The 23749-nt window shown below is 48.8% G+C and overlaps 1 protein-coding gene across 1 annotated transcript; it reads right to left on the reverse strand.

The window, feature by feature from the left end:
* Positions 1 to 676: 676 nt before the first annotated feature.
* Positions 677 to 23222, reverse strand: MFNG (MFNG O-fucosylpeptide 3-beta-N-acetylglucosaminyltransferase). Its single transcript, XM_043965154.1, has 9 exons — positions 23198 to 23222; positions 22666 to 22911; positions 15364 to 15412; positions 13802 to 13904; positions 8747 to 8900; positions 6059 to 6144; positions 5122 to 5287; positions 3348 to 3433; positions 677 to 2721 (listed from the first exon to the last, which is right to left on the reverse strand). The coding sequence occupies exons 2-9, from the start codon at positions 22903 to 22905 to the stop codon at positions 2655 to 2657; spliced, it is 951 nt and encodes a 316-aa protein (XP_043821089.1). The 5' UTR covers positions 22906 to 22911; positions 23198 to 23222; the 3' UTR covers positions 677 to 2654.
* Positions 23223 to 23749: the final 527 nt, after the last annotated feature.

Below are 23749 nucleotides of genomic sequence, written 5' to 3' on the forward strand. Positions count from 1 at the left end.
GTTGAATGTTATAGTAGATGGATATTATGGAATACCATTATGCCATAAGAAATGATGAAGGAATGATCTCAAAGAAACCTGAGAAGATGTATATGAAATTATATAAAATGAAGTGATCAGAACCAGCAGAACAATTTATATAATAACAATAATGTTGTAAAGATGAACAACTGTGAAAGACTTAGGAACTCTGATCAACACAACGCCCACCTAACCCCACCATCTCAATGAAGCAGGCTGCTTATCTCCTGTCAGAGAAGGGATGGACTTAAGATGCACAATAAGATGCAGATTTTTGGACATGAATAATATGAGTATTTGTTTGCTTTCTAGGCAGATTTGTTACAAGGTCTTATTCTCCTTTTCTTTTTCTTTCAAACTGCAGCAGGGTGAGGGGAGAGAAAATAAATGCTTATTAATGGCGGGGGGGGGCGGGACTTGAGAACTAGAGCTATAGGTTAGCAATGAGGCACTGTCAACATAATGGTTTGTTTTGCCTCAGAAGTCGGGAACTACAGGTGAAAAATGAAGCCTATGTCATCGGACAAGGACAATGTATTGATTTGTTTTGCTGAACTGTCCTTTTTTTGGATTGGAGAGGATGCTACAGAATTTCAGCGTGGGGGAAGAGAAAGTGTATTGGGAAATGTAAGCAATGTAAAAAACACAGCATCAATAAAAGAAGAATGTTTTAATCTCCCCTTCAACCCATCCAGCATCTCCCCAGACACCCATCAATCCATCAATTTATCCAATACCTACTATGTGCCTGGCACTGGATCCCTTTTCCTCAGGGACCTCCCTTACTACACTCTATTTCTGGTTACTTACTTCAGCTTTAACCATATAGCATGCTATTTCTCTCACATACCAACTCAAATCCATTTTTGTACCAAAGGGTCAAGTAAAACGTCCCTGACCTGATCCTCCCCTCTTCCCTTACCATCAGGCCACATGGCCTGTCACAATCATCACAACATGGCACAGCTAGGCAGGGGGGTGGAGTTCAGTGGTGAAAAGAGCATTGGATTTGGAGTCAGAAAATGTGGGTTCTAAGCCTAACTGCCACGCTCTACCTGTGGGACCTGGACAGGTATCCTTCTATAGCCTCTGCAAAATAAGAGAGTTCAGTCATATCATCTCTAAGGTCCCTTGCCTGCTCTCAATCCTACTACTGATCATTGGAGAAGGCTGCTGGGACAAGTAGAAAGGTTAAAACAGCAGGGATGGGACCTGTGTCTGCAGACTCAGCTACCCATTGGGCTCACCCGCTCTTTGGCCCTGTGCCAAGGTGCTTTGGGGAAGGGGACAACTTGTAATTTCATTGGTGTAAGGAACTCTCAAATGAGGAAACTCCCTTCACTAATGCAATGCCACTTAGTGGGGGATCAGTAGAAGTGTCCCAAGACAGGTCCCGGCATACATGGGCTTTTAGAGAAGACCCCAGTGTGTGACTAAACCCAGAGTCTCACATTATTCTGTTGAGGGATGTGCCCAGTTCCTAAGGATTTGTAGCCAACCTGAGGAAGACAAAGTCCTGGACACAGGTCTGGATCAGTAGAGAGGGAGTGACTGAATCTCCGAGTGTCAGTTACAGGATGTCAGAGCTAAGGGGGGGCCTCAAAATCTGGAATATCAGCACTGGGAGAGCCCTTAGAACACAGAAAGTGGGAAGGACCTGAAAATACAGTCAGAGCTAAGGGCCCTTGAAATATGGAATGACAGGACTGGGAGATACCTTAGAAATCAGCAAATCTGATCCCCTCATTTTTCAGATAAGGAAACTGAGGATAGCCCTGACCCAAGATCCAGCTGGGAGTTTTGATTTGCCCTTTGTAGACAGATAAGGACCTCTTACTCCAGGAAGGTAGAGAAACTTCCTGATCCCTTTTTCCCAAAGGACTGCCCCTCACCCTAACCCTAATCCTCTGCTTGCCTCCTCCTTCATAGACCTTCTTGGAGTTTAGCCCTTTCCACCTCCCAACTCAGTCTTCCCAGGTTTCTAAGCTCCCTAACACTTCACTAGGTCCTCTGGGAAAGATAGCATCCCATGAATGGGGGGTGGGGCGGGAATCAGTAGATGTGTTAGATCAGGGCTTCTTGAACTTTTTCCACACAAGATCCCTTTTCACCTGAGAAATTTTTACATTATCCTGGGTGTATAGGTATATAAAATAGGTAGACATAACCTTTTTTGCAACCGCCACATTCAGTTGTGAGACCCCATACAAAGTCTCAACCCACAGTTTAAGAAGCTAGGCTTTAGATGATAGCCACCAGGCAAACCCAGACCTCTTCTTATTTATTTTTTTTGGTTTTTGTTTGTTTTTGTGGGGCAATGGGGGTTAATTGACTTGCCCAGGGTCACACAGCTAGTAAGTGCCAAGTGTCTGAGGCTGGATTTGAACTCAGGTCCTCCTGAATCCAGGGCTGGTGCTTTATCCACTGCATCACCCAGCTGCCCCCCTCAGACCTCTTCTTGAAGAAGATCAGGAAACCAAGGCTTATTCCACCATTGGCAAAACTCTGGCTCTTCCCTGTGCACCTGAGAGTCCACTGCACAAGGAAAGGTCGGGCTGGAGGTGACCCTTGAACCCTCTATAAGTAACCAAAGGCCTCCCTTGGCCTTTGTCCCAAGAAGGAGGTGTCAGGAGTCACTGAGTAGCCTGTTGTGGGCACCAGGAAGTGTCAGGATAGAGGAGACAATGGAGGGACCGGAACCTGCCAAGAGAAACCAACAAAAGAAAAGAATGAGACTCCCTCCTATCCTTCAAATTCCTCCCTGAGTCACCGTCCAACTTCCTGAAGCCCAGGCCCTCCCTCCTCCCTCCACCAGAAGAATATGTAAGGCACTCCCTTGGATGGACTACACCAGGAGAACCACACTGCTTGGGGATCAGGAATGGCAAGGGGGTAAATTGCTATAGGTCAGGAGTGTCAGTCTAAGGGACTCTCATCTCCTGTTGAAATTGAGGAGAGGGAGAAGGCCAGAATGGTGTTCCCACCCAGCCTTGGAACAGGTGGAAATATAATCTTATATGCACCAAAATCAACACACACACCCTCATAGAAATTTCCTCCACATCATCTTCCATAAGGTCTTATATCACCCCAACAGGAAGAATAAGCACCACTGTGTATAAGGCAGAGGGAGGAAATAATCATCAGAGCTGTCCAACAATCAAGTGGTCTACCTGGATAGGCTCGGTAACAGACCAGAATCCACCAAAAGTCCAACAGTCCCAGCTCTGTCTGTACACAGCTCTCTCCTCTCTAACCACATCTACTCTCATCACTACCTCCAACCCCAATCTCACCCCCTCTGGGTTCATCAGACGAGGACATACCTGGAGGGGTCTTCTTGTGGAGAGAAGGGGCCCTCCAGGTCAATGGCATTGAGTTTCTTCTCAAAGATTCCATAACTGAGAGTGACCTATGTGGACAAAAGCCAAGAGAAAGTTTGGGGGAGGAAAGGGACATGGGAACAGGATCAATTATAAGAGGAAAGAATAATGACTTTAGATTCAAATGACATTAGTTCAAATCCTGCCTCTCTTGGTTACAACTTTGGGCAAATCACTTACTCTCTCTAGGGCTCACTAAAGGGCATCTCCCTCTGCCTTGCAAATGCCCCCTAAGGATCCTGGGACCTTTCCATCTGACTTGCAGCAGGAACCTACTATACATGTTGTCTCCCACTATGAGAGTGTGAACTCCTGGAGTGCAGCCACAGTCTTACCTGTCTGCTTGTAGGTGCAGCTACATGGTACAGTGAATAGAGCACTGGCCCTGAAGTTGAGAGGATCTGAGTTCAAATCTCACCTCAGACACTTACTAGCTGTGTGACCCTAGGCAAGTCACTTAGCCCCAATGGCCTTAAACATCCAGGGCCATCTCTAATATCTTACCTCCAGACCTAGATGGCTCTGGAGGAGAGAGGAAGGTTGGTGACCTTGCACAGCCCTCCCTCACTGAAATCCAATTCACTGCAAGTCATGACCTCATCCCAATGTCATGGTCCTCTTGGAGAATGAAGGACAAACAACAACAACAACCTTTCTGCTTGTATCCCAAGCATTCAGCACAGTGCCTGGCACATAGTCAGTGCTTTTTCATTTACTCATCCCATGATGAGTTTCAAACATAGGACAAATAAGGTCCTTGGGATGCTGGAACATGAACCATGAACGTGATCTTTGGAAAATTACAAAGACAAGTGACCCAAAGAACAACAGGGAGGTGTGTGGTGGGAGTAGTACCCTATCCTATTACCCATGATAACTCTCTAAAGACTTGCTTGAAAAAATGTACAATGGGCTTAAGATGGGCTGGTCTTACAGTGAAAATCAGAAGCAAAAGATGGAGAGTATCAATCCATCAGCCAACAGGCACATATTAAGACCCCACCATGTGCCAGAGACAAGAGATAAAAAGACTAAAAGAAGACAATCCCTTCCCTCAGGGAGCTTATGTTCTCTTGTACATATCAATCAAGAAATCCATAAGCATTTATTAAGTGCCTACTGTGTACCAGGATCTGCGGATACACAAAGAATAAAACAATCACTACCCTCGATATGCTTATATTCTGGAGTATTAAGACAGATTATTGAGCATTTTTTCTTTGGAGAATTATGGAGACATGTGGGCAGAAACTGCTCAGGATGGACAATGAAACACCCACACAAATGAAGCACCATCTTAGAACATGGAACATCAGAGCTGGGAAAGGCTAATGCATTAGAAAGAGAACATAGGGCCAAATCCCAACTCTTCCACTTACCCCCTTGTGACTCAGTAACTCAGTTTCCTCCTTTGTAAAATGAGGGTTGATATAAATGGCCTCTGAGATCCCTTCTGGCTCTACCTCTAAGATTCTAAGACCTCAGAACATAGAACATTAATGCTGGGAGGAGCCTTGGAGCGCTTCTCATCCAGAATGCTCTTTTTACAGGTTTGGAAACTGATGCTGAGAGAGAAGTGACTTACTCAAGGTTATACAGTGAGTTAGGAGAAGAGGCACCCCAAAGAGACAGAGGAATAGGTAGATTTGATACCCACACCTGACATTCCAACCAACTGCCAGTCCATTTCTCATTCCTCCCTTCCAGCCCAACTCACCTGACTGGGGAGCTGGGCAGCCCCAAGAACCTGCAGGTTCTCCAAGTGGGAGTGGAACAGAGGGCTGGGGAGCAGGCGACGCCCCAACTTGCACTCGACGATGTAGCCCACAGTGCAGTCATCAGGCAGTCGGATCCTAGTGGAGGTGCTCAGGAAATTGGGGCCACTGGGAGAAGAAGAAGCCTCTTGCTGAGCCTCTTGGGACAAGACCCAGAGCAGTCTTAGCCTGCCTTGGTTCATGACCATCCTTCAAAGCCCACCTCCTTCTTGACCTTCCAATCAGGCACACCTTATCTCATTTAATCTTCACAACATCAACAGACTTTGACCCAGGAAGGATATAACTCATCCAAGGTCACTCAGGTAGGAGGTATGGAATTTCCTGATCCCAAGTCCAGGACTCTCCAATGTACCATCCTACCTTTCTTTCCATGGTTCAATCTGACAAACCCCAGAATTCATTGGCAGGAAGTTTTATCATCATAGGCAGGGCATCATAGGCAGGCAATGAGCATTATCAAGTGCTTACTATGTGCTGAGCCATGTGCTAAACACTGGGGTTACCAAAAAAAATTTGAAAGAGCTTCTTGTCTTGCACCATTTTGCAGATGAGTAAACTGAGGCCCAGACAGAAAAAAACACAAGTTCATACAGGTAGGTTCATAGATCTAGACTCATAGATCTAGAGCTGGAAGGTAATTTAGAGGTCATCTAGTCCAATAACTTCATTTTACAGATGGGAAAACTAGAGAAAGAGAGCGACTTGCCCAAGGTCACACAGCCACAATGTATTAGAAATAGAAATTGAGCCCAGGTCCCATGAGAGTTCCCTCTCAAACACCTTCTGCTGCAGAAGAAACTTCCCCATAGCCCCAGTGCCAAAGATACCACCCAGCTGGGCACTCCCAGGCCTCCCTGCCAGCCATCCACTGCTCACCTGGCCCATGGCACCATCTTCCTGGCCAATCTTCGGTTGATACAGAAGCCAGCTCCACCTGTGGCAAACCAGAATCGTACTGGCCTCTATGAGAGAAAAGAGCAAAGACCGGGGTTAGCTGGGGACCCTCTGGACCCTAGGACGTAGCCAGATCCTTCAAATCCCCCACCCAGAGCAGGTGTGGCTCAAAAGGAGATGGTACAGTGGAAAGACCAGTGGATTTCCTACCTTGGGTTCAAATCTTAGCTCTGATACTAGCTATGTGACTTTGGGCAAATAGCACCCCCATGGGCCTCAGTTTCCTCACCTGTCCATGACAGGATTAGACTCACTGATCTCAAGGTTCCTTCCAACTCAGACACTCTATGAGCCTATGAAGAGAATCTTTTTCATCCTTTGTTTCTCTACCCAGGCAACTCCCATCAGTTAGCCACATCCACTGTCTCCATCCTGTCTTCCTACTCCAGATTAGCCAAATGAGGAGAGCCATCGAGTCCTGTATCCTCACCTCAAATGGGCCGTTATTGCTATATAACCACCCCTAACAAGCCCTTACCATACACTGGCCCCCTTCCCTCCTAATAGATGACCTCACCTACCTCTTTACTGAGAAAATTGTGGCCATCTTGTGGGAAACTGATTCAACTCCCCCCTTGGTGTCTCTAAAACTCTCAGTATTCTCACTAATTCTTTTCTCCTTTCCACAGATTCCAAGAAGATGAGGCGGCCATCCCCTTTGGCAGAATGAATGATTCAGCCTGTACCCTCCATCCTGTCATCTCCAATGCTGGTTCTGACACTTCCTACCTGGTGATTTTAGGCAAGTTACTTAACTTCTCTGGGCCTCAGTTTCCTCCTCTGTCAAATGAGAGGGTTAGCCTAGAAGACCTCTCAAGTCCCTTCCAGTCCTGACTCTCTCTAATCATATAGTCCAATTCTCCCCATTGTCCTTGCTCCATCCATCATCCCCTCCCTCTCAGATGTCTTTAATCTCTCCTTCTTGGCTCCTTTCCTCAGAATCTATAAATATATTCAGGGCTTCCCTAAACTAAAAAAAAAAAAAAGTTTCCTTAACCTTGACCATCTACTTAATAAATGCTTTGTCGTTCCTTCATTCTCTCCTCCCCTTTCTTGCCAAAATCCTAGAAAGAGCCGTCAACACGAACTGCTTCCATAGACTTCCTCACCACCCACTCATTCATCAAACCTCCAGTCTGGCTTCCATCCCCACCAATCAACTGCAACTGCTCCCTCCAAAACCACTAGTGACTTCCTTATTGACAAATCCAATGACCTTTTCCATCTGCTTTGACCTCACATGACTTGCCTAAAGCATCTGACACTCTTGATCTTGTCCCATCTCTTCTCTTGGTTTCTTGACCCTGGATTTCCCAAACTCTTCTTCTACTTCCATCTTCTTTGTCCTTGGGCTTGCCCCTTGGGCCTTAACTTGCTACTGTAAGACCTTGGGTAATAATAATAGCAAATACACTCACTCCCCCAAACTATCCTTGAGAATTCAAGTCATAAACGACACTAAACGCAAAGCATCATGACAGACAGAACTGTTGGCCCCTGTTGCCCAGATATAACATTGATGCATGACTTGAAGGACGATGACTTTAATAGATGTAGCATACCAAAGACTCAGAATCTCCAGCCCGCGTGGGAGGAGACATAGAAGAGGAAATCTTAAGCATATGGGAGCAGAATGAGATGACTCTGCTCCCAGAGCTGTCCCAAGGATGTCCCAGTGAGCTTTAATCCATTGATAAAAATCATCCTTTTAGGGGTGGCTAGGTGGCACAGTGGATAAAGCACCAGCCCTGGATTCAGGAGGACCTAAGTTCAAATCCGGCCTCAGACCCTTAACACTTACTAGCTATGTGACCCTGGGCAAGTCACTTAACCCCAATTGCCTCACCAAAAAAAAAAAAAAATCAATCTTTTTATCCACCACCATCCACAAAGCATTCAGTAGGGATAGAGACTGGACCTGGAATTTCATTGATATAGGGAACTCCTAGGTGAGGAAAATCCCTCTACCAATGCAGGTTGGCACCTTCTCTGACACTTAAAGTCTCAGAGAATTTGGTGATTAAGTGACTTGTGCAGGGTCACACAGCTAATAAGTATCTGAGGTCAGATTTGAACTCGGGACTTCCTGACTCCAGGCCCAGCATTCTATCCAGTGTGCCACCAGATGCCCCAGGAAAGTAATTCCCCAGGTTTATGAAACTAGTAAATGTTTGAGGCAAGATTCAAACCCCAGTTTCCCAGAATCCAAATCTATTGCTATTCATTGTGCCAAGATAGACAAATCATTTCCTCTCTCTAGATCTCATTTTCCTCATGTGTAAAATGAGCAATCGGAGCTCTGAAGCTAGAAAAGACCTCAGAGGACATCTAGCCAACCTCTTCGAATCATACATAAGAAGCTAAGGACCATAGAGGTTAAGTGACTTGCCCAAAGTCACGCAGGCAACATGGACCAGAAGTAACATTCGAACTCAGGTCCTCTGATCCTGGGGGCAGTGCTCATTCTACTGTATGATGCTTATGGATGCTAATTCCCCATTCCTCTTTCCATCCTCCAATCAAATGAGCCTTCCATCTTTGTCTCTCTCTTCTCTTCTCCCGTCCCCTGAGAACTCCCAGCCAGCACAATGAGTAGGGGCCAGCACTAACCGTCTGGTTGTTGGGCATTGGTTCTGAAGCCTTGATGGGTCTGTTCAGACTTGGTTTCCCAACATACACATCCCAGGTAGGCGAGAAGGAGGACAGGAGTGTGAGCAGGGCCTCTGGGTTGAGGTAATTGTCGTCATCCAAGTGGCAGAACCAACTGCAGGGAGAGACAGACACAGTAATCTCTCTCTCTGTTTTTTTTTTTCAGTGAGGCAGTTGGGGTTAAGTGACTTGCCCAGGGTCACACAGCTAGTAAGTGTTAATTGTCTGAGGCTGAATTTGAACTCAGGTACTCCTGATTCCAGGGTCGATACTCTATCCACTGTGCCACCTAGCTGCCCCCCACAGTAATCTCTCAAGCAGCCTTTTGGGGCAGAATCTTGAATGCCCCATCCCTCCAGCCTCACAGCAAACCAATAGGAAAAGCCAAGGAGGTAATGATAGAACCTCTTACATGAGGTGGAGGGAGTGATAACTGAGAATTGAGGGAAGGGGCTAACTGGCCAGACAGCTGTTTGTCCAAAAAAGAGCTGTGGTACTTAATGGACCACAAGCTTCACATGAGTCAGGAGGGTGACCATGGTAGGAAAAGAAAAAAGCTAATTTGATCTACACTAGGTGAGGCTTTGTGTGAAGAACCAGAGAGGTGCCAATCCTGCCAGCCTCTACCCGTAGCATGTGACAGTCACCAACATTCTGGGCAGGACATTGATAAACTGAAGACTCACAGAGAAGGCAACCAGAATGGTGAAGGGCCTCAAGATCATTACTAGCAAAGGAATAAAAAATCCTTTATTTAGCCCTTACTGTGTGCAGTGAGACAGTAAAGGCTTTCAAGTAGTTCACATTCTGATTGGAATAGATCACACACAGAAGAGGGTTCAGCCTCGTTGCAGGGTAAAATGACCTGAACGTCCTAAGAATAGCCTGCCTCTGGAGGCAGCGGGCTGCGCCTTCAAGAAGAGGTTTGATGTCACCTAGAGGACTTTCTTTCCAGAGGAGGGCTGGCCTAGCTAGCCTCTGAGGTCCCCTTCACTTCATGGGTGCCAGATTCCTGGGGGAGCATCTTCCCTTCTGATTTTCTCCACTCTGCATCAGTTTGCTAGTTGCTCCTCCCAGGGTAAGCTCCTCATCATCAAGAGTCTCCCCACTGAGGGTTGCAGGATGGAGTACCAAGTTCCTCCCAATGCCTTCCTTTATAGAGGGTAGAAACTGGACTTTGGGATTCCCCACTCTGCACCTACTGCTCTGCCTGATGACAAGATGTCACTATGCTGGGTACCCCCTGGTGTCTCCCCCTCCCAGCTTTCCTGCTTCCTTTTGTGTGTTGTCTTCCAGCATTAGATTGTAAGCTTCCTGAGGGCAGGGACTGACTTTCTTTTAACTAATTGTATCCCCAATAGGCTAGCACATAGTAGGAGCTTAATTAATGTTGATTGCATAGAACTGGATTGTCTTTGAGATCTACTATGATGTGATGAGGGAAATGACCTTAGGGCTTTTAACCAAGGAGACAGAGAAGGGATGGGAGGCAAGGGAGAATCCCAAAAGTCTCAGCACATAAGGCAAAGGGGATGGCGGACCCCAGGCAAAGTTCTAAAGCAGAAGAGGTTTGTCCTGCATGTCCCACTCCCGCTGAGAACCAATGCCCTCTCTCATTCTGCTCTCTAGCCACCTAGAAAATACATCATAGCCCCAACCAGTGCCCCAGATTCCCTGCTATCACATCCAAATCCTCCACCTTCAATTTTACAGACAAGGAGAAACTGAATGGGAGAGATTGAGGTGTCTTGGCCGGGACGACAACTGGACTTTGAGGCAGAATTGAACCCGGGTCTTCCTGAGCCCAAGCCCAGCACTCTACCCACTGCACCACCTTTATATGTGGTGGTGTTGGAAAGAGGAATCAGAGGATCTGGGTTTGAATTCTGATACCTTCTGGTTGTGAACTTAGGAGAGTCACTGAACTCTCTGCCTCAGTTTTCCCAGAGCCAAATGGAAATAATTGCATTAATATTACCCTGGAGCTGTTTTAAGGAAAGTACTATTTTTAAAAGTGAATGGGGGGGCGGGGCAGCTAGGTGGCGCAGTGGATAAAGCGCCGGCCCTGGATTCAGGAGGACCTGAGTCCCGAGTTCAAATTCGACCTTAGACACTTTACCCTTACTAGCTGTGTGATCCTGGGCAAGTCACTTGACTCCCATTGCCTCACCAAAAAAAAAAAAAAAGTGAATCAACAATATTCCCTTTCCCAAATTTCCTTTGGTCTCTCCCAATCAGATTGTAAACTCCCTGAGAGCAGGAACTGTCTCCCTTTCTTATTTGTATCCCCGTCACTTGGTACAGAGTAAGGGATTAATAAATAAATGCTTTTCCTTCCTGATTCGTTCCATTCCTTCAGCGGAGGCTCCCAGCCAACAGTTAAGAGGAAAGCCACCTAATGAAATGAATTCACACTGAGCTGTAAACGATCAATAACAGCCAAGACTTAGATACGGAAGAAGGAGTCTTCCCTCCCCAAGACTAGCTTTATTTTGAAAGCAATTCTATTCATCATTCATGAGCCAGCTTAGGAGCCTCTTCCTCGAGAAGCCCTGACCACTCCAGCCCTATGGATCGCTGAGGCGTGTACGGTCCGTGTTGCTTGTCAGACCAGAAGCACAGAATTCTGGAATGTCAGAGCTAAAAGGAATCATTCAGTCAACCTAGTCTAACCCCAATAGACAGAGAAGAGGTGACTTGCCTTGGTAAAGTTAGGTAGCATTAATCAAGCACCTACTATGTGTCAGGCACAATGCTAAGCGATTTTTATTACTCATATTATTTGATCTTCACAACAACCCTGGGAGGTAGATGCTATTACCCCCATTTTACAGTTAAGGAAACAGGCAAATGGCAATTAAACGCCTTGCTCAGGCTGCTAGTAAGTGTCTGAGGCAGAATTTGAACTCAGATCTTCTTGACTCAAAGCCCAAAATTCCATCCACTGTGCTACCTGGCTGCTTCCCTAGCAAGCCAGGGCTAAAAAATTCCTATTTTCCCCTTCAGCATCCAAGGATCTTTCTACTGGGCCACACAGCTTCCTAGTTCTCTCCTTCATTCATCATACATGTACAGAGAACTGAGTTAGGCACTGGTGAAGATATTAAGATCAATAATACTCTGTCTCTTGAGAAGCTTCTAATCAGTGGACAGAGTGCAAAGCTTAGAGTCAGGAAGACATGAGTTCAAGTCCTGCCTCATGAAGTTACCAGCTGTGTGACGCTAGGCAAGTAATTTATTTTCATCTGTAAAATGAGGGGGTTGGAACCACACTTTTTAAAAATTCTGTTTTATTTTATTTTTAATTTCAAATTATCCCCTTTCCTCCTCCTTCCTCACCATTGAGAAGGGAAGAAAAACAAACCCATAACAAATGTGTATAGTCATGCAAAATAAACTACTGAATTAGCTAAAGGAAGGAAGGAAGGAAGAAAGAAAGAAAGAAAGAAAGAAAGAAAGAAAGAAAGAAAGAAAGAAAGAAAGAAAGAAAGAAAGAAAGAAAGAAAGAAAGAAAGAAAGAAAAAGAATTACATGGTTCAGTGTACACTGAGTCTATCAGCTCTCTATCTGTAGGAGGGTACCATGTTTCATCATGAGTCCTTTGGAATAGTAGTTAGTCATTGCATTGATCAGAGGTGCTAAGTCTTTCAAAGTTGATTATCTTTATAATATTGCTGCTATTGGATAAATTATTCTCCTGGTTCTGCTCACTTCACTTTTCATCAGTTCCTACAAATCTTATTGTCAGGAGGAACAGCTCTGAAAGTCTTAAGAACTCTGATCAATACCATGACCAGCTATGATTCCTGAGGACGGATAATGAAGCCTGAGATATGTCTTCTGAAAGAAAGGTGATGGGCTCAAGACACACAATGAGATACACATTTGGGACATGAGCAGTGTGGGGCCAGGTAGATGGTGCAGTGGATGGAATACCAGGCCTAGAGTCAGGAAGACCTGAGTTCAAAACTGGCCTCAGACACTTACTTTGCTATGTGACTCTGGACAAGTCACTTCACCCTTTCTGCCTCAGTTTCCTCATCTCTAAAATGAGCTGGAGAAGGAAATGACAAGCCTCTGCCATTTCTCTGCCTAGAAAAGCCCTAATGGGGGTCACAGAGAGTTGGACATGACTGACAGGACTGAACAACAACAATAATGTAGGACTTTGTTTCACTTGGCTAGGAATATTTATTACAAGGGTTTTGTTTTTCTTTTTTCTTTTTTTTTCAGAAAAGGGGAGGTGGAGAGACAATAAATCTTTGTTCATTGAAAAAAAAATAAAATTTAACTTGAAAAAAGAGGGGGTTGGATCTGATGGCCTCTAATGTCCCTTCGGGCTCTAAATCTACAATCCAATTATCTAAGTGTCCACAAAGAAATATAACACCAAGAAAAAGGTGACCTGTGTCAAAAGGGGAGGGGTGATAAAAAGGCAGGTGAGGAAGGGCTTCCAGATGGAGAGGAGGGAGCATGAAAGATCAATTCACAGACTTCCCCATACTCTCATCTCACCTCCACTTCCCAGAAGGCCCCGTGTCCCTCAAAACTGGCCCAGGGACCTCTTCTTCTTCAAGGAAAATCCTTTCTTGACCTCTTTCCAATAGCTGGTGCCTTCACTCCCTGCCCCACACTCGAATGCACCGTGCACACATCTCACCCACACGTCTTATATGTTCATTGTCTCCAGTAATAAAATGTAAGGTTCTTGAGGGCTGGGCCAGCTTCATCCTTTGTCTTGGTAGCCCCAGTGCCTGGCACACAGTAGGGATCTACTAAATGCTTGCTGACTTACAGATGGTCGATAAGCTGCCTACTATGCCTCCAGCCATGTGCTCATACTAGGTAAGAGATAAGAATGGGGATATTAGGGTCCCTGCCCTCAGGAAGCTCCCTAAAACCACTCAGCTAAAATGGCTGTCTTCTAAGAATCCCCAGGGTCTCCAGCCCGGATCCATGACCATACCCAGCTCACTTGGTACAGGGCCCCACCTGACACCCCCCAAAACCACTGACCTCAGTCCGCTGGCCAGGAAGGCATCAAATTCTGCCGCCATCTTGCAGGACAAGGCTGGGTGGCTGTGCTCAGCAGAGCAGTTTGTGACCACTAGGTGGGGCCCTGGAGAGAAGACAGGAGAATCAGTGAGGTGGGGGCTCCCCATCCCTTTGTTCCATTTCCCCTTGCCAGACCTTGTTTCAACAGTCTAGGCTCCCCCAGAATTCAGGGCTCAGGCCCTAAGAGAATGGGACTCATTCCTCTGATCAGAGTGTGGAATAATATTCTGACTCATAGAAAGGCAGAATGTGGAGGGAGCTTGGTCTGGGCCTAGGATCCATGAATTCATCAGCCTGGGGAAACTCCTAGTGAGGAAAGTCCTTCCACCTGTGGAGTTCAACAATTTAGAATGCCCTGGGGTACCAAGAGGTGAAGTGACTTGTCTCTGGTCAGACAGTCTATGCCAGAAGAACTGGAACCTCGGTCTTTCTGACTCTAAGGCCAGTCCTTTAAGGAAGGAAGCTTAGAACAGGGAAGGTCAGAGCTGGGAGGAGGCTTAGAACAGGGAAGGTCAGAGCTGGGAGGGGCCTTAGAACAGGGGATGTCAGGGCTGGGAGGGGCCTTAGTACAGGGGATGTCAGGGCTGGGAGGGGCCTTAGAACAGGGGATGTCAGGGCTGGGAGGGACCTTAGAACAGAGGATGTCAGGGCCAGGAGGACCCTTAGAACAGGGGATGTCAGAGCTGGGAGAGACATTAGAATTTATCAGGTGCAATCCTCTCTTTTTACCAATCAGCAGGACTGAGGACTTAGAAAGCGACTTTGCCAAGATCCTCTCTCTTATTAGGTAACAGAGCTGAGACTCACTTCCAGATTTCCCGACTTATCTTTTCATCTTTACCCCCCTCCCCACTTTCCTTCTCCTCCCAAAGGCATCATCCCTCCCCCTCACAGCTGTCCCTCAGGGAGGTCAGGCCCCTCTGGAGTTGCCAAAGGACTCCTTCCCTCAGGGGATGTTCCCCTGTCTCAGGGCCTAAACTAATGATGCTAAGGTGGGGAGAAAATGAGATCAGGGACAGCTCCCCACTTAGTCACCAGTGTGTCCTCTACAGACACACCCTGACCTCTTTTCTACATAAATTCTTGTCCTTTCACACAGACACAGGGGACAAAGAAAAGGATAAGGATTTATATAGCACCTACTATGTGCTGGGACCTGGGCTCTCACTTCATTCTCACAACTACTAGGATCCCCATTTTACATTTGAGGAAACTGAGGCGAGGGAGGAAAGGAGACACTCCCGCCCCACCAGCCACCCTGCCCTGTTCTGTGTGTCAGATCAAGTCAAGGATCTCCATGTATCCACCTCAGGGACGCCGGGGCCAGGAGGCAGCAGAGCATGGAGTTCTCTCTGTTCTTCTGAACAGCCTGTGCATCTGCCATCAGAGGGCCTGGATTCAAATCTCAATGACTTGGGCAGAGTCACTTCAGCCCTGTAGGTCTCCCTCATCATTGGCCCCATTGCAGCTCTCAGTCCTGCGGTAGGGGTGCTCTAGCCCTGGAAGGAAAGGAGACACATTACCTAGTCTCTCCTGGAGGGCCTGGTCCTCTCCATCGCTGAAGATGTAGGTCTACAGGGGGAAACCAGAGAGGAACAAGGGGTTACTGGTCACAGAACCAGCATTAGGAGGACCAGTACAGACACATCATGGCCTCTCAAGCTAGATAATCTACTCCGTTTTCACTGAGACAGGGGAGGGAAAGGAGCTAAGCATTTATATAGTGCCTACTGTGTACCAAGCATTGCGCTAAGGGCTTTATGGATATTATCTTATGTGATCCTCTCGACAGCTTTGGGAGGTAGGGGCTGTGATGATCCTCATTTTCTTTTTACTTTCTACTTTGGGGGGGGGCAGGGCAATGAGGGTTAAGTGACTTGCCCGGGGTCACATAGTGTCTGAGGCCAGGTTTGAACTCAGGTCCTCCTGAATCCAGGGCCACTGCTTTATCCACTGTACCACCTAGCTGCCCCCTCATTTTCTTTTTTCGAAATAGTATTCAATTTTTTTCCAATTAGATGTAAAGACAAATTTTAATATTCATTTTTTGAAATTTCTCAGTTCCAAACTTTCTCCCTCCTTCCCCGCCCTCCCCCCTCCCTAAGACAGTGAGCAATTTGATAGAGGTTATATGTGTATAATCACATAAAACAGGTTTCCATATTGGTCATGTTGTGAAAGAAACAGACCAAAACAGGAAAAAAAACACAGGGAAAAAGGGAAGTGAAAAGAGTCAGCTTCAGGCTGCATTCAGACTCCATCATTTCTTTCTCTGAAGGTAGAGAGCACTTTTCATCATGAGTCCTTTGGAATTCTATAAACCCCATCTTCAGTTGAGGAAACTGAGGCAGAAAACAGGTAAGTGACTTGCCCAGTGTCACACGGCAGCTAAGCCTGGATTCAAACTCAGGCTTTCCTGACTCCAGGCCTAGCACCCTATCCCTTATCCCACCAGGCTGCCAATATGGGCGAATAGAGAGCTGGATCTGGAGTCAGGAAGCTCTGAGTTCAAATCCTACCTCAGTCACTTACTAGCAGTGTGACCCTGGGCAAGTCATTTAACCCTGTTTGCCTCAGTTTCCTTATCTGTAAAATGGGGATAATAGCAGCACATTTATCACAGGCTTGTTGTAAGGATCAAATGAGATCTTATTTATAGTGTTTTGAAAACCTTGTAGCATTTTTACAATGCTAACCTGAACCTAGGTGTTCCCAACTCCCTATCACCTAGAGCACCCTCAGAAGTCCCTCCCTCCCCCAACTCTCTGTCTCTTTCCCTCTTCTGTATCTGCATTTGTCCTTCTCCTCTCTCCCTGTCTCTCTCTCCCTCTGCCTCTCTGCTTCTGTCTCTCTCTGTTTCTCTCTCTGTGTCTCTCTCTCCCTGTCTGTCTGCCTCTATCTCTCCTGTCTATCTTTCTCCCTGTCTCTCTGTCTCTCTGCCTCTGTCTCTGTCTGTCTGTCTCTCTCTCTTTCTCTGTCTCTCCTGTCTATCTTTCTCCCTGTCTCTCTGTCTCTCTGCCTCTGTCTCTGTCTGTCTGTCTCTGTCTCTCTTTCTCTGTCTCTCTGCCTCTGTCTCTGTCTGTCTGTCTCTGTCTCTCTTTCTCTGTCTCTCTCTCCCTATCTCTTTTTCTCTCTGCCTCTGTCTCTCTGTTTCTCTCTGTCTCTCTCTCCCTGTCTCTGTCTCTCTACCTCAATTTTCTGTCTCTGTCTGTCTGTCTCACACACACACACACACACACACACACACGAACACACGCGCGCACACACTTTGTGTCCAGTCTCCCACACAGACACATCCTTTACAGCATCAGCTTTCTCACTGTCACACATGCCACCCCCCAACATGCACAGGCATAGACCCCTAAGCCCAGCTCCCCACACCCTCCAGGGCCACCTGGCTGGGCCTGGGGGTGGTAGTCAGCAGGCAGCTTTCCCAGTGGTTGCCTCCTGTCCCTTTCTTCTCATCCACAGCTTTGCATCTGACCCCCCCACCCCATTTCTCATCCTCCCTGCTGATTTCCTGGTTAATTCATTCTAAGTCTGGACCCCTGGGAAAAGGATTTGGCTCCAGTTTCATGCACACACACACACACACACACACACACACACACACACACCACTCTCCCTCAACCCCCCTCCCCGCTACCACACAAAGGAACCCATTACCCACGCCTTCTCCTTTGTTCTATCCTTTCTTGAGGGTCTCTGTAACCCTTAGCACAGCGATTCATCCTTGGTGTGCCTCGTTTCCCCCCCGGGGCACGGGATCATGGAATCATAGACTTAACCGTAAGAGCTTGCATTTATGAAAGACTTTAAGGCTTGCAAAGCATTTTACATATGTGATCTCATTCCGTGGAGAGGTAGATAGGGCGCTCAAGCACTTGAGGGTCTATCTTGTGGAAATGGGATTAGCCTTTTTTTCCTTCCAGATCTAACTCCCACCATCCCGAACCCTGGAACCGGCCTCATGCTCAGACGTGGGCACAGGACAGATTTTTAAGATGAGGTCCTTGGATTTACATAACCCCCAAGGCCCCTTCCCACTTTCAGTCTATAGACCAAGAGAGTTGGATATGAAATAGGAGAAACTGGAATCCTGGCTTGTCCATTTCCTGGCTCTGCGACCGAGAGCACGTCGCTTAATCCCTGTGGGCCTCAATTTCCCCATTTGTAAGTGAGAAAGGGGCTTCCAAAGACCCCTCCTGATGTAAATCTATAAGCAGTAGTGTGGAAGAGAGCTCGGATGTCAGCTCTAAAACTGACCCTGCTACTTAGTGACTGTGTGACGATTGGCAAGTCATTTACCCCGAGTTTCCATTTCTTTATCTACCAGTGGCCACAGTCCTTGCTCACAAGGGTTGCTGAGGGAAAGCATTCTGCAGGCTTTACTGAGAATGTCCTAGACTTGGGCTCTATGCCCTCTGAGGCCCCTTCAAGCCCTTGGCTTCTGTGATCTTTGTGAGTTCTCCTTGTCTCGGGGTGAGCAGAAGAAAGCAGAGAGGAGGGGCTGGGCCAGACAAGACTTTGTAAAAATGCCCAACGGCTGCCGGAACAGAGTGGAAAGCTGCCACCCAGGGTTCAATAGATTGAAAAGAGGCACGTCTGCTCCAAAGAAAGGGACCGAGGGGCTCCCCGCCCACCGGGGCTACCCCCGCCCAACTCCATCCACCAGTACATGGGAGAGGAAGGGGGAGGGGAGGGTTAGCAGAGCAGATAAACAGGGATGGGAGCCACCCCCTGCTCCCAGCCACAATGGAGAGGCCCACGCACCAGGCTGCCACACAATGGTCCCACCTGCCGCTCTGCCCACTTAACACACCAGACGAGGGTGGAGGAGGACCAGCCTGAAGCAGTTAACCACAGTGTCCCCCCCCCCTCCAACCATGCTGAGGGAAGGGCTCCTCCACTGGAAGGGGCCAGATGCTCCCACAGGCAGGGCTCAGGACACCGTGGGGACGACTTCTCCTGATCCCGAAGACCACAGGACTGATTAATTAATGAAGAAATTGTTGTGTGCCAGAGATCACAGAAATGCAGGGTTCCAGGGGACCTCAAAGGGCACGGAGCCCAATCATAACAGCTGACGTTTCTAATACTGGAGCTCAGCACTTGGCAGAGTGGAGAGGGGCCTCGCTCTGGAGCAGGAGGACCTGGGTTCCAATCTCACCTCGCACCCTCCTCTGTGGCCTCCTCTGTGAAATAGCCCCCTTGAGGAATCTTCCTGTTCTGTGATCTCTCTTGGGAAAGCCCCGTGAAGGATGTCCTTGTGAGCCCAAAGCCTCCTCCGGTTCTGATTCCCCAAACCTGTTATAACCCCACGATCCTTCCAGCTCCTCCCTTGGCAAGCCTCGTCCTCTGCCCCCTCATCCAGTGAGGCATGTGATCAGGATCAAAGGCTTTAGATTGAGGAGGGACCTGGGGGGGCATCTAGTCCAACCCTCTTTTTATAGGTCACCCAGGAAATGACAGAAGGCAAATTTGAACCCAGCTCCTCCAGCCCCTAGCCCATTATACACACACACACACACACACACTCACAAGCCAGGCACCTCCTGATCCCGCCCCTTTCAGCAAGACAGAGTGTCCACCCCACGGTCTCCCTGTGGGAACAGCCCCCACAGGAAGCTCGCACAGGAGGTGACAGCACGCCTCCCTCCGGTCCACCCTGGGCCACCCTCAGGAAATGCCAGGAGGGGCAGGGGGAAGGAATGGGGGAGGGGTTCCTCCGTACAGGCCCATTCTCCAGAGCTTCCCCCCCCCCAACACTCTCAGAGAGGGGGATAGGGGACAGGAGACTTGATGGTAAAGGGAGGGTTGGGGCCCCAGGTTAGCCGGATGGTTAGAGGGTAGGGAAGGACCCTGGATCCTTCCTACCCCTCTGCAGCTGTGAGCCAGTCTTAGCCTCTCCCCTGCCCGGAGCCCAGCCCCCAACCCTGTCCCTACAGGAAGCTGTCCGAGGCCCTGGGCTCAGCTGGATAGGCAAGCGGGGAACGCAGGGGTGGAAGGTCAGGGCTGGGGGTGGGGGGAGCCCGGCCCATTCTGGACCTCCGGAAGAGCTAAGGCCCTGAAGAACAGGAAGTAAGCAAGACCCTGCCAAGCAAAAGTGATGTGATGCAAACCCCAGCCCTTGAGAGTGGGCACCAGCAGGAAAGACAAATAAATACAGGGTCAGGGAGACAGACAGAATGGGCCAGAGAGTCAGGGATGATCAGAGATGGGGATGGAGACAGGGACCAGCAGAGAGCAATAGATGCAAAGAGGGAGACAGCCCCCAAAGCAGATCCAGTAAGACTGCATGCAGCAAAGCACCGTGGGAACTGTAGGTAACACTATCAGGCTTGTCTATAGCCATCAGCAGGGGACAACACAGGCATTATCTCCAGGCAGGAAGAGGAAACTGAGGCACATTCACACAACCCATTCTCCTGATTCCTGGCCCAGACCTCTTTCCCCTGCCCCCAGCTCCCTCTCAATCTACAAGTGAAGGTTAGTTATGACTAGTGTCAGAAAGCATTACCAAATAAATTATTCACAGGATTATTATGGTATAGGGTCAGAGAAATAGGGGGAAACAGAGATGATCAGAGAGCAAGAGACAGGTCAGCAAATGGAGAGAGAGGCTCAAGGAAAGAAAGGCAGATGCAGGGGAGAAGAGAGACACAGAGAGAGAGATAAAGAAGAGAGGAGAGGGGGAAGGGAAAGAGAAAGACGGAGGGAGGAAGGGAAGGAGAGAAAGAGAGGGGGGAGGGAAGAAGGGGGAGGGGAGAAAGGGAGGGAGGGAGAGAGAGGAAGGGAGGGGGAGAGACGGAAGGAGGAGGAGGAAGAGGGAGGGAGAGAGGGGGAGGAAGGGAAAGAGGGAGGGGGAGGGGGAGAGAGGGAGGGAGAGAGAGAGAGAGAGAGAGAGAGAGAGAGAGAGAGAGAGAGAGAGAGAGAGAGAGAAGGCTCAGAGGGGGAGAAGAGTCCAGGTGGGGGAAGATGCCTAGAAAAAAATAGCCCAAGCCCATGAGAGGTCAGCAACCATTCCCCTGCACCCCAATGTCTGCACGGCTGCCCTTGGGCCAGAGCCAGGGAGAGCCTTGATGAGAGAAGGATCCCAGCACAGAATGGGATCTCAGAGGGTGAGTAGTCCAACCCCCTGTTTTAATGGGTAAAATACTAGGCTTGTAGTCATGAAGACCTGAGTTCAAATCCTGCCCCAGACACTTACTAGCCAAGTGATCCTGAGCAAGTCACTTCACCTCCACTTGTCTCAGTTTCTTCAGTTGTGAAATGGGGATAAAAAACAGCACCTCCCTCCCAAGGTGGTTGTGAAAATCAAAAAGGCCAGCTCTAATTATTATCATGTTACTTACTCTATATCAGTCTTAGTTTCCTCGTGTGTCATACAGACATGCTATATACATACGTTATGTTGATTTAGTTTTTATTACCATTTTATTACACAGAATGAACTGACACCCAGAAAGAGGAAGTTACTTCATAGGATCACAGACTGAGACTGGAGGGAACTTTTGAAACCCTCTAGTCAAACTGCCTCATATAACAGAGGAGGCAGCAGAGGCCCAGATGGAATGTGACTTGCCCAAGGCCATACGGGTGGCAAGCATCAGAGGCCAAATTTGAACCCAGAATCTCTGGGGTCAGAGCCAGTGCTGCTGCCAGGATAAACATCTCCAGTTCTTCCAACTGATCCTCAGAAGAAATGAACTCAACACCCATCCTCACTTTGCTTGCCCACTTCAGACTGTGTGACCTTGAACAAATCACTGTGCCTCGATTTCCCCATCTGTAAAAATGAGTGTTGGTCTGGATGGCATTTAAGGTCCCTTTCAGCTCCAGAGCCATGAGTCTATGATTCTAAAGTGTAACTTCAGGTCACTGTGCCTCGGTTTCCCCATCTGAAATAAAAGGGGTTGGCCTGGCTAACTTCTGAAGTTCCTTCCAGCTCTAGACCCATGGAAGCTTTGCCTCAATTTGCCCCCCACCAGATTACCCCAGCCTGATGAGCCGTCATACCTGACTGTAGATAGCTGTCTCCCTGCCAACACCAAGTCATTGATTGACCTCTAGAGGACAAGGAGTAATTGGGTTCCTGTCATGGGTGCGACCAAGGTGATTATTGGCATCCAGGAGTGGGATGGCCGTCTCAGGAGGGCTGTGCACTCCCCCCATGGCCCAGCGCCTCCACACAGAGGCCGAAGGTCAGGGATGACATGAGATTCTGGCTGGGATTCTGTCCCTCCTCACCCCAACTCTACGACCTTGTGATAAATAAGACCCCCCAGGGGTAACAGGTCACTCAACTTCCCCCACAACCGCTGGATCACTCAGTGCCAGGCACGGTTAGAGGAGAACCTTTGCCTGGGGTGGGCCCTGGCAGAGACAGCTTTGCCCAGAAAATCACAGAAGCTCAGAGGACCACAGATCCAGAGCTCAGAGGGACGTAGGGGCCACCCCGTCCAACCCCTGGATGAGCAAAGTAAATTCTTGGGGAGGTGACATGTCCAAGGTCACACAGGAAGCATCAGAAGTGGAATTGTAACCCAGATCCTCTTATTCCAGAGCCCAACCACATAATCCAACATCCAGCAGGAATTCCTTCTCCGGCCTCTCATTGAAGACCCCCCAGGGAGAGGGAAGCCCCTCTTTGGAAGCACAGCCGATTTCACTTTGGGCGGCTCTAATTGCTGTCACGGGGTTCCTGTCTCTCTGCCGCCCCTGCCCTTCTCAGCCCCATGGGGCTGCCCTCACGCACAGAGATCCATCTCAGGCCTGCGTCCCTGGACAGACCTGACCCAAGCCCCTCCAGACCCCTCAGTCACCTGCTTCCTTGCCCTCGAGATCCAAGTGTCCAACAGCAGCCTCAGTCGGGACCTGTGGAAGCTCTGGGTGGTCTTGACGGCAATGTAGACCTCTGTGAGCGGCAGGGCCCCTGACCCGGTGCTGTTGTCTCCCGGACCTGTCCCCCAGAGCCTCGGAGTCCTGTGTCTCACCGAGAGGAACACCACGCAGAAGAGGGTGACAGAGACCCCAGAGAGTCCGTGCAGGAGACGAGGCCGCATCGGGGGCTAGGAGGACAGGTGGGGGCGTCCCTCTGGCTCTGCGCACCCCAAAGTCCCAAGGTCCCCCCCTCCTCCCAAAGCAATCAGACCCCCAGGTCTGGCAGGCATAAGGGCCGAGGTAGAAATGGGCTGGAGACAGAAGAGGGAAGAAAAAACTTGGGTGGGGGACAAGGAGGAACAGATGGGGGAGCCCTGAACCCCCCAAAGCCAGATGTGTCAGCCCCAAAGTGGAGAGGACGGGAGAAGACAGGACAGCAGAGCAGAGCACTAGGATCCAGGCTCCCACACCCACCCAGCAGCTCCTGTCCTCCACCTGCTCTGTCTGCAGCCCTTGGGCCCTCAGGGCTGCCAGGGACAGCCTGAGCCCCGCCCACTCCTTTTTTGTGCTGAGGCGGGGTTCCTTGGCCTTCCAGGGAGCCCTGGCAGCTGCTGCCCTTGGGCAGGGGGGCGGGGAAGCAGGGGGAGGGGGAGGAAGGGAAACCAGAGACAGCAGGGAGCTCTGCAGGCTTCCTGAGCTGCAGAGGGCTCCCAGTTCAACACTGTCGAATTGAAGAAGTCTTCCTCAAACCCACAGCCACCCCCCCCTCGCCCCCCCACCCTGCAACAAAAGGCCACATTCACAGAATGCTGGCCCAGGAAGGGACCTTAGAACAACATACAACGTTGGAACACGGGCTGTCAGTGCTGGGAGGGAACTTTCAAAACAGAAGGTCAGAGTGGGGAAAGAACCTAGAACGTGGAATGTCACAGCTAGAAGGCACCTTAGAACATGCAATGTCACAGCTGGGAGGCGTCTTAGAAATTACCCGGTCCTGAACATCATTTTATCTCCTTGGAGACTGAG

The sequence above is a fragment of the Dromiciops gliroides genome, chromosome 5, assembly GCF_019393635.1.
Source record: "Dromiciops gliroides isolate mDroGli1 chromosome 5, mDroGli1.pri, whole genome shotgun sequence".
In the NCBI taxonomy this organism is placed as follows: domain Eukaryota; kingdom Metazoa; phylum Chordata; class Mammalia; order Microbiotheria; family Microbiotheriidae; genus Dromiciops; species Dromiciops gliroides.

Excerpts from the sequence above, each read along its gene's own strand:
- MFNG (XM_043965154.1), bottom strand. The coding sequence starts at position 22,905 with ATGCGGCCTCGTCTCCTGCACGGACTCTCTGGGGTCTCTGTCACCCTC. Across the intron at positions 8,901-13,801 it reads TTCCTGGCCAGCGGACTGAG|TTGGTTCTGCCACTTGGATG; the intron begins GTCAGTGGTTTT and ends CTCTCCCTGCAG. Across the intron at positions 5,288-6,058 it reads AAGATGGTGCCATGGGCCAG|TGGCCCCAATTTCCTGAGCA; the intron begins GTGAGCAGTGGA and ends TTCTTCTCCCAG.